At 44.6% G+C, this 9,562-nt stretch overlaps 2 protein-coding genes across 2 annotated transcripts in view; one reads left to right on the top strand and one right to left on the bottom strand.

Annotated features, from left to right (window-relative positions):
• Positions 1-1,306, top strand: part of EIF3A (eukaryotic translation initiation factor 3 subunit A) — a 26,470-nt gene extending 25,164 nt beyond the window's left edge. The window contains exon 22 of the mRNA XM_079976620.1: positions 60-1,306. Within this exon, the coding sequence (XP_079832746.1) occupies positions 60-289 (230 nt within the window). The 3' untranslated portion in view covers positions 290-1,306. The remainder of the gene's footprint in view (positions 1-59) is intronic.
• On the bottom strand, positions 385-9,039 carry NANOS1 (nanos C2HC-type zinc finger 1). Its single transcript, XM_079976773.1, has one exon. The coding sequence runs from the start codon at positions 8,723-8,725 to the stop codon at positions 7,850-7,852; it is 876 nt and encodes a 291-aa protein (XP_079832899.1). The 5' UTR covers positions 8,726-9,039; the 3' UTR covers positions 385-7,849.
• Between the last annotated feature and the right edge of the window lie 523 nt (positions 9,040-9,562).

The following is a 9,562-nucleotide window of genomic DNA, read 5'->3' on the forward strand; positions in this document are numbered from 1 at the left end:
GATGATAGTAAAACTTAGTGAAGGAAGCATAGCCATAATACTGTCTTTCCCCCATGTAGTGAGCTCATGGAGACGTGGCGATGACAAAAAGGAGGAGCATGAAGAACGGGAAATTGTTCGGAGACCACCTGCTGCTGCTCCTGCTGCTCCAGCTCCCTCTGTGTCAAAAGAACGAGAAAAAGATGGTGAGAAAGAGAAGGGGGCCTGGAGAACAGAAAAAGACCGGGACTCCCTTCGCCGCACTAAAATTGAAGCTGATGAAGATGGGTGGACCACTGTGCGACGTTAAGTTCAAAACCTAAACATGGTTTTTATGTTGGTGTTTAGCATTGATTGGTAACAAATTATAATATTGGTGCTTTAACACTCTGAATTGGAATTCTCTAACAAAATTTTCTAGGTAATGTGAAAGCATGAAACTCTTACACGTGTGAAAACTGATCATGCACAGAACTTGCAACTAAAAGTCAGAAATTGAATACTGGTTACCTGAAATTTCCAATGTTGTATATGTCACAGATCACTTGGTGGTAAGAAATAAAAAATATGAACCCAGTAGGTATCTTTGAGTGGCATGTATATCTCAATCAAAAAGAAATCAATTTTTATTTTAAGTAGCTCTTCACCTGGAAATCGGTATGGTCTGCAAAGTGTACATTTAAAACAACATTTCTAGTTACATGAAGTGATGGCTTTGTAAGACTACTGCCTAAAATAGATAAAAGCAAACACTTTCTATTTGGGTATTTTGATGGCAAGAAGTTTTTTTTCTGATGGTATTATACAAAGTCAGTATGTTTTGAGTTGCATACGATAAATGTTATGGACCTTTTAGCCACACGGGGGTTTTTTTGGGTAGATTTTTCTTGAATGCATATACTTATCAAGCCATTTTGCAGTCTTTGTTCTCACAATGAATGCCAGCACAGCAGTCTCAAAACAACAAATAAGGCTTTTAAAATGAAAGCGTTTGAGAACAATCATACTGCTGAAGTTTCCGACCCTTGGCATATAGACTTTGCTTTTTCTGTTCATGGATTATTCATGCCTTTTGAAGCATTTATATATAGTATCCTATTTCAAGTATGTGGTCTGGAGGAACTGCTCACTCTTCCCTTCCTTTCCTTCCCAATTTATTGTCTTCTGGGTAAGTGCTTTACCTTAAACCAAGTGCTTTGTAGTATGGGCTGGGTTGACTTCAATTTTGAGGGCAAAGTAGTAATGTTTATGATTGTTTTTAATTGAAGCCAACACAGAACTTGCTACTATGTGTTAACTTCAGTGATAAATAAACTTAACAAAATAAGGTGCTTTTTTTGGTGTGGCTTCTTAATCGTTGCCGCTTGTGCATTCAGTCTGCCTAGAGTCAAGGTCCTTTCACCATACTGGTGAAACGATTCAACACAGGTGAGTTGCAGAAGCTGAGAAGTAAAAGCATCATATCAAACCTTTGGGCTCCATCCAAAGGATCAGATTCCTATTTTAATACTTGAGTGAATCTCTCCCAAAAAATGCTGAAGTATAAAATGTAGGCAATTTCCATGCTCTGATTTCAATCATGTTTTAAAACGATAGGTTCACTTGCTTGTTTTGTAGAAGAAAAGTTGAATCACCTGCATGATGTGTTTTGAGAAAGGAGTTTGGAATTGGATTAAGCCAGAGGTGGGGAAACATTCTTTAGCCCAAAGACTACATTTCCTTCCTAGGACTGTATGGCAGTGATGGGCAGGACTTAAGCCACATGCAGACTTATGAATATACCATTCACACACTTGTCCATAACCCACCCCGGCTCCCTAGTGAGCTATTTCTTTTACAAAATAGCTCAAACCCTGTAGCCTTACTCAACCTCCCCTCCACCTCAACAAAGGGAATGAAGAAGTTCAATTCTCTTTGGCTTTTTTACTTGATTTTTAATTCCTTCTCTCCCTGTACAGATTGTGGTTAAATTTCTGAGTGACTACAAAGAGTTTCAAACCATTTTTGCCATTTTCTGCTAGTCCCCTCCATGTTTTCTCAGTCAGCTGTCTCTTCGTGTTGCCTTTTCCTGCTGGCCACCTCCACTTTCAGCCAGGTCCCTACATGTTATGTTCTTCACACTTCTCTCACAATTAGGAAGAGGAACAGGCAGAACAATGAGCCTTTAATGATCAGACAGGAGGCAAAAAGTCCCCAGCTGTAGATTGATTGAAGAACAGCAGTAGGGCCTTCTGGAAAAGGGTTGTGGCTCTGTGGGCCTGAACAAGTCAAGCAGTTCCTTTTTCCCTGTGTTAAGCACAGATATTTTTCTGTTCCCTTGTTTTTAGATTGCTAAACAAGTTTAGACATGGTGTAGTTAAATAGAAGACACCGGGAAACTCCTTTCCCTTATTTTTCCAGTCAGTTTCTCATTTTCTGCATTCCTAAAATAGAATTCTTCTCCCATAGTTTATTTGAAGGTTTGGGGGCAAAGGGAAATAGGGGCAATTCAAGATGCAGACACTTGTTTCAACTAAGGGCTTGCAATGAGAAGATCTGCCTTGTAGCTTGTTCCATTTGTGCCTTCCAATTCATTATTCAGATCTGCATCTGATCAGTTAAATCTGAAGCTCTGTTTCATCCCTATTGACTAAGTGGGAAACCGAAAATGGCTAAAACACTATTCCTTTTCACCTTTGGTAAGAAACTTCCTAAACAAACCTCCCAAAGCTCAGCAAATCATTCCAGGGGCTATTGCATGAGGTGATCTTACCTTTGCTATATTTACTTTATTAGATCTAAGGGCGGTTCACAACATAAAATTGCAATATAAAAACAAACCAAAAAACATTTTTTTTCTTCCTCCCCCCCTTCTTCATGAAGAAAAAACCTTGTTTTTAATTTTTAGGAAAAAGAACACTTGAAAAAAAAGCAGGCCACACAATATCTCTAGTTTGCTGGTTCTGCGCTGCTCTCACACTCAAAAAATAGACTGGAGTGCACTGCAAAAATAATTGACTGATTAAATGCTAGACCTGTCTGTCAAAATGAAGTATCACCTTCCCCAATCCAGCTTGGTTTTGCTACTCAGAAATGAGGGGAAAAAAGTCATGCATTTAATTATTTTTTGGAGGGGGGAGGGAACGAGGACAATGAAGCTACTAAAAAAGTTGGGGACTTCCTGATCTGCTCACGTGTATCTGTCCTGAACCACTGGCTTTGCCTTGTTTGAAGGTACACAGACCTGATGCACATTTAATCTAGTTTAAACCATACAATTACACACACACAGAGAGAACAGGTGAAATTCTTAGGAATGAAAACGGTAGCTTGAGATGTAGTCCTTAATACTGTCATTTATTTAGACACTGAAATTGTTTCAGGGTTTTATCCAGTACTCCATGTATACAGTTCTGCTGGTGCAATGGGACTTGAGTTTCTTCTTTCCTGTGCTTCTCCCCTATCTGCTCTGGAGCATCCCCAACTGTCCAGAGCTAGTTTTGAGGGCACACAGGGCTGGAAAAGAAGTGACACTCAATTGCACACAGAATTAACTGCATTAGCAAAGCAGCAGTGTTGGATTTGGCCCCTGAAGTGCATAACCTACAAGATATTGGTTACTTCTCTCTACAACCTTTTAATACACTCCCCACAGAAAGGGTCTAGTAGCTGAATAATAGCTTTTGTTGAGATAAACACAGTAGTAGTACAACCGGCATGGTTCCTTAAGCATCTTAATCTTGCAAGTGAGAACTCTGGTGTTTTGCTCCTATCCTAAAGATTGGTCAAATATCCATCTTATGCACAGTTCCAACGTTTCAATGCGAAGTGACAAAACCCCAAAGAAGGCACAGAAACCAGAAGGAATGCAAGAGGGAGAAACATGTTCTCAGAAGTACCAGCTGAATGTAACACAACCATCCAATAGCCACTTGACCTCATAGTCTGAGCACAGTAGCTATAGGAAAAAACCTTTTAAGACCTGTGGACCTTCCCACTAGGTGTGTTGGTAGCAACCGCTTTGTTTTCTTCAGAATAAAATTATTCTGATGGTACACTGCACATTCAACTCTTACTGACAATAGATATTTTAGGTATTTGCATATGAGTCAGAATGATAGTTAAGAGTCAACTCAAAGCAGCAGCAATAAGTTTGCTTAAAGCAAATTTCTAGGTGGCATTTCCCCTGCCCAGCATACAATTATCAGGAATTTCTTCAAACTAGAACACAGCTTGCAAGTTCTACTAGCCACATCCTTCAGTCCCTGTCTTCTTGGTCTCTTCTTGCCCCACAAAATGTAAGTCTTAATATGCCAATTCTCCAGAATGTAAGCTGGTTTGTTTAATGCATGGCTAGAAAACCAGCCCTCCAGCGCTTGACTATGAACTTCCACCATCATTGGCTCTGCTGGCTGGACCCAATGGAGTCTAGCAACATCTGAGGGCAACAGCTTCCCCAGCCCTGGCAAATGTATTTGACCTCCACAGGTCAGCAGGCCCAGAGCCCCGTGTCACTTTTACTAAAGCTACAATTCTATGCATCACTACATAACAGTAAGCCCTTTTGAATTTAAAGGGGCTTATTTTCCTGCAAACGCAGCTTAGGACCATGCTAAATCTTTTTTTTTTTTTTAAAGCACCTTTTCCCTTAGATTCTAATCCCATGCTAGTGTGCCTATTATTTTACAGGTGCAAATACTCTCAACCACATGCCTGCAACAAGTGTATTTTTAAACAGCGTCTGGGATTTCTTATTTGCATAAAGTAGGAAAGTCTTTTTAAAAACAGCAACTCATTCCCTAAGATCTGAAAGGTGAATGGAACCTTACATCGAGTAAAATAATATGGGAAGTGGGAAAAGGCAAGAAAGCAGCTTAACAAAATGAAAGTTAATGAATTTGCATTGGATGCAGTGGTGCTGACATAGGATTCTGATCTACCAGTGGCTTCTGCTAGTGGAAATGGGCAAAGCCTTGCAATTTCCAGAGATTCACCCATCTGCAGTCCCCCTCTCCCAATCTTCTCAAGAGCCTAGCATTTTCTCTTCAAGGGAATAAACCCATGTTTAGTTGTTACCTCTCCATTTAAAAACAAAACAAAACATTCCACACTACACAATAGAAAATATTGAGCTTAAAGGTGGGCCTACAATACATTTTAGAATCCTCATCAGACTCGGTGAACTTTTAAGAAAACATGCAAGTATACTTTGAATGTTGCTTGAGTGTGCACAGAATTTTAAGCTCGCAAAGGCATTCATCTATACACCAAGAACTAGGTTGCTGCCCATTTTGTCAGAAAATGTGTTTTGGAAGGCTCTGCACACCGTGGCTTCCGGACACATTCAATCAGGGCAAACAGCTTAGGACCTAATTATCTCTGGGACTGTATCATCTTGTGGAGTTTCCGCTGCCACTCCAAATCTTCAAACGAGGCTCTGCTTTCAGTCCTATTTTATGCAGTGCCTAGATTCGTCTCCACCTGTTGCAGCCAGGGCCTTGTCAGGAAAAACAACCCATATACGGGGCTGCTTCCTGCAGAAATTTTAAGAACTTTTCAGAGAGGCTTTGGACATTCCAAATGAGATTTGTAGCTACGGTATGCCCCACTGCAAATGCTGTCTCTCAGATGTTGCTGTTTTAGGCTGCTGTCTGACACTCTGGGAGAGGGTTTCAGGGATCATAGTACAGATTGCATCTACCCCTCCCTCCCACACACTTTGGAGACTGAATGCCAATTTGGGAGAGGGAGATTTGACACTGGGATATCCAACAGGGATGGCTCTTCCAGCCCAACGGATGTAAAAAGCATGAGGAAGGGGGCATGCCAGGAAGCAGCTGAGATTAGAAGCTCTGCATGTCTCATGCCCTCAAGCCAGCAGGAGGAGGAACATGTTTCTGCATGCGTCTAAATAAATCTCTCTGGAATAATAAAGGCATTTAAAAAGAAAGAAACCCAGAAATAGAGGAACGCAGACAATTCTTCCACTGTCACTCCATCACTGCTGGCAGAGCACTGGAGAAGTGGTTTAAAGGTACCATCATGTTTTGCTGCTAGGCAGCGATGGAATATAGTCTTGCTGGTTTTCGTGGCAATTTTAAACTTTGACGGGTTTGTAGCAACCTATTAAGGATTTATTGAACTGCTATATTCATCTGAATAGCAGCACATAGGTTTCTTAAAATAAAATACACATGCTGTTTAGACATGATGCTGTACAACATTGCAAACACTGGGAGAACTAAAATATGAAACAGACCCACTAGGAGGCCCGTGAAGGACCTGCAAGTATTAACTAAATACTTAAAAGCTGCAGGGTTGTTGTTTTTTTACCCCTTTGTAATATGAAAAAGAAAGTCTTAGACATTAGGAAGTTTAAAACAAAAGCTTTGTTGCTCTTACTTGCAAGTATCAGAAAACCAGAGTCAGGCCTACTCCCTCCAAATTATATTTGGATCATTTTACCTTTCAGGGATGGCTGGTAAGTGAGAGATCATGAGTCACACCAATTCCTCCCCATTACAATTCTTTCCCCAGTCTTGTTTGGGCTATTACAAGCTTGCTTTATGTGCTTGAAAGTCTATGCAACTTTCTAGGAAGCGTGTCTTTAAATGTTTAGTATTTATGCATGAACAATAACCACCCTTCATTTTCTCCTCTCCCAATTTATTAACTGCAATCTTTTTTTTAGTTTTGGGTAGAAAGTGTCATGACTGTTGCTGTTGACTATCTTATTTTTGCTACATGGCCTTAAGGGGAAGCCTGGTCACCTGAAAGCCAGCTGAAGCGGATTAGAATGGTTGCTTGCTTTTATATGGCTCTATGGTAAAATTAAAGCACATCATCTACCCTTTCTACCCAGTGTTGTGCTCCAGCATCGTTGGTTTGAATTTGGGAGGCTCAAGTTAGCCTAGTGGGTGGGTGGAAGGGAGAAGAGTCAAGAGGAAAGAACAGGCTGTGAAATCCAGTCTCTCAGACACCTTTACTTCCACACTTCATAAAGATCAACCAAGTCACCCTAGCTGGGCTACAGGGAAATAAACGGCATTTAAAGAAACAAAAAAGGAGGCGAAGTGGATTAAGCATTCAATTTTGGAATGGCAAACAAAGAACATGCACTGAAAAGATGAAGTTTGACTCGGGGGGTGGGGGGAGTTCAACGCAAAGTGGTTCTAGACCACAAGAAATCTCTCAGACATACATAGCCTGTAACCCCTGGCTCCAACTTCTACAACCAAGTATTGCTTGTAAAACAGTGAAGACATCAATAGGAACAAATTTGCCAGTCCAATACAAAGAATTCATCAGTACCATTTCAGCCCCACTTCTTCACCAAGGTGGGGACCACCAGTTTAAATGCACACCTAGAAAACCCCAATAACCTTCACTGGGGTTAATGTCACCATAGTTCATGCTGGTTAGCTCCTCTGAAGCTGTTAAGAGTGGTTTTTTTTAATTAAAAAAAAAAGAGTGCTCCCTTCCCAGCCAAGAATTAATATTAAAGATAGCTACATCAGTTGGGAGCACACTTATAAATGATATCCTTAATTCCATTTAAAAATTAGATATATTCTTACAATAAACAAATACAGTACCTCTAAACGGCATGTTATAATTCTTAAGAGTTAATTCATAGGCCGGCGTCCCCGGCTACTAAGTATACAAACTAGACCCTATACTTCGATTATCTGATACATAGATCAAGAACATTTCTCTGTACATTCTACCGTCTCCGTGTTTAAATATATTAAGAAGGGGGACATCATTCGATTAAAGAACATTATTTTAAAAAAAAAAATCCGAAGAAATGTCTTTGTCCTGTAGAGGGCACACACGCGCAAGGAAATAGATGATGGGTTGTTTGTGTTTGGACCCGCGCGGGCAGCGCCCCTTAGCGGAGCTTCTTGCCCAGGATGTGGCGGGCGCTTTTGAGCGGCTGTTTGGGGGCGCCGCCGCCGCCGCCGCCGCCGTGCATTTTGGACAAGGGGCAGTACTTGATGGTGTGCGCGTTGTCCCCGCTCGCCCCGCACAGCGGGCACGTGTATCTGCGCAGCACCGGGCACAAGACCCGGCCGTCGGGGCCCTTGAGGATGTGCGTGGTGTAGAGCGCCACGGCTTCCTTGTTATTCCGGCAGAAGACGCACACTTGCAGCTCGGGCTTGAGCAGCCGAGAGCCCGTCTTGGGCGCCGCCGCCGCCGCCGCCGCCGGGTGCAGCCGGCTGCCGCCGCCGGGCCAGGCGTGCGCCGCCGAGCGATCCTTCTCCAGCGGGTCGGAAGAGCAGCTGAAGACGAGCGACGAGGCCGGGCTGGCTCGGCCCGAGAAGGGACTGAAGTCGGCGAAGCGCTCCTCCAGCAGGCTCCCGCCGGGACTCAAGTGGTGGTGGTGGTGGTGGCTGCACAAGTCGAAGTCGCGCAAATCCAGGGCGCTCTCGAAATAAGGCGCGCCGCCGCCGCCTTCCTCCTCGTCGTCGTCTTCCTCCTCCTCCTCCTCCTCCTCGTCGTCGTCGTCCTCTTCGTCGTCCTCCTCGACCTGCTGCACGGCGGCCGCCACCACCACCGACGAGGCCGCCCCGCGGAAGCCCTTCTCCTGCTGGCTCACGGCCTTGGTGACCAGCGTGGCCAGACCCAGGTAGTCGTTCCACGAGTTGAAGGCGTTCCCGTAGGCGCCGTGGCTCTTGGCGCCGTAGCGGGCGCCCCCGGGCAAAAACTCCACGGGCGGGTGGTGGTGGTGGTGGTGGTCCAGCTTGGCGGGGTGGAAAGCCTCCATGGGACCCGTGGCAGCTCCGCGCGTGGCCTCGCTCGCTCGCTCTTCCGAGGGGACTGGCGGCACTCGCGGCGCCAAGAAGCCGCCCGCTCGCCGAAACAGCAGCCGGGCAAACACCTCCCTCCTCCTCCTCCTCCTCCTCGGCGAGCCTTTTAGCGCTCGCGCGGCTGAAATAGATACATTCGCGAGGGAGGGACGGACCGAGGAGGAGGAGGAGGAGGCGCAGCCCCGGGGCTGCTCTCTAATTGGACAGCCGCCAAAGCGGCCCCGCCGCCCCGCCTCCTGTCATTGGGTGATTACTCTGAGCACCCTTTCATCTCTTGCAGCTGGGCGTAGACGCCGGCGAGGCTTCCTAAGGCTTTTGATCCGGAGCAGATAAGAGGTCCAGGTACGTCGCCAGGCTAGCAAAAGCAGGGATCGCTCGGACTCTCTCTCTCGCTGATGTTCAGCACTGTAGAGAGGAGATAGGCTGGTCCTCTTCAAATATCTCAAGGGCTGTCGCGTGGAGGATGGAGCAAGGTTGTTTTCTGCAGCTCTGGAGAGTAGGACCCGAACAAACCACTTCAAGTTACAAGAGATTCCAACTAAAGATAAGGAAGAACTTTCTGACAGTGAGAGTTGTTCGGCAGTGGAACAGACACCCAGGAGAGAGAGGTGGCGGACTCTCCTTCTTCCTTGGAGGCTTTTAAGCAGAGAGAGGATGGCCATACTAGATGTATGATCTAGTTGAGATTTCTGCATTGCAGGGGTTCGAACTAGCTGTTATGGTTCTATGTACTACAGGACTTGGCCCTGGAACGACGTTTCCCCCTCCTTCTTCCAATATAAAAAGCTCAGCGT

This window comes from Podarcis cretensis, assembly GCF_951804945.1.
Source record: "Podarcis cretensis genome assembly, chromosome: 5".
In the NCBI taxonomy this organism is placed as follows: Eukaryota; Metazoa; Chordata; class Lepidosauria; order Squamata; family Lacertidae; genus Podarcis; species Podarcis cretensis.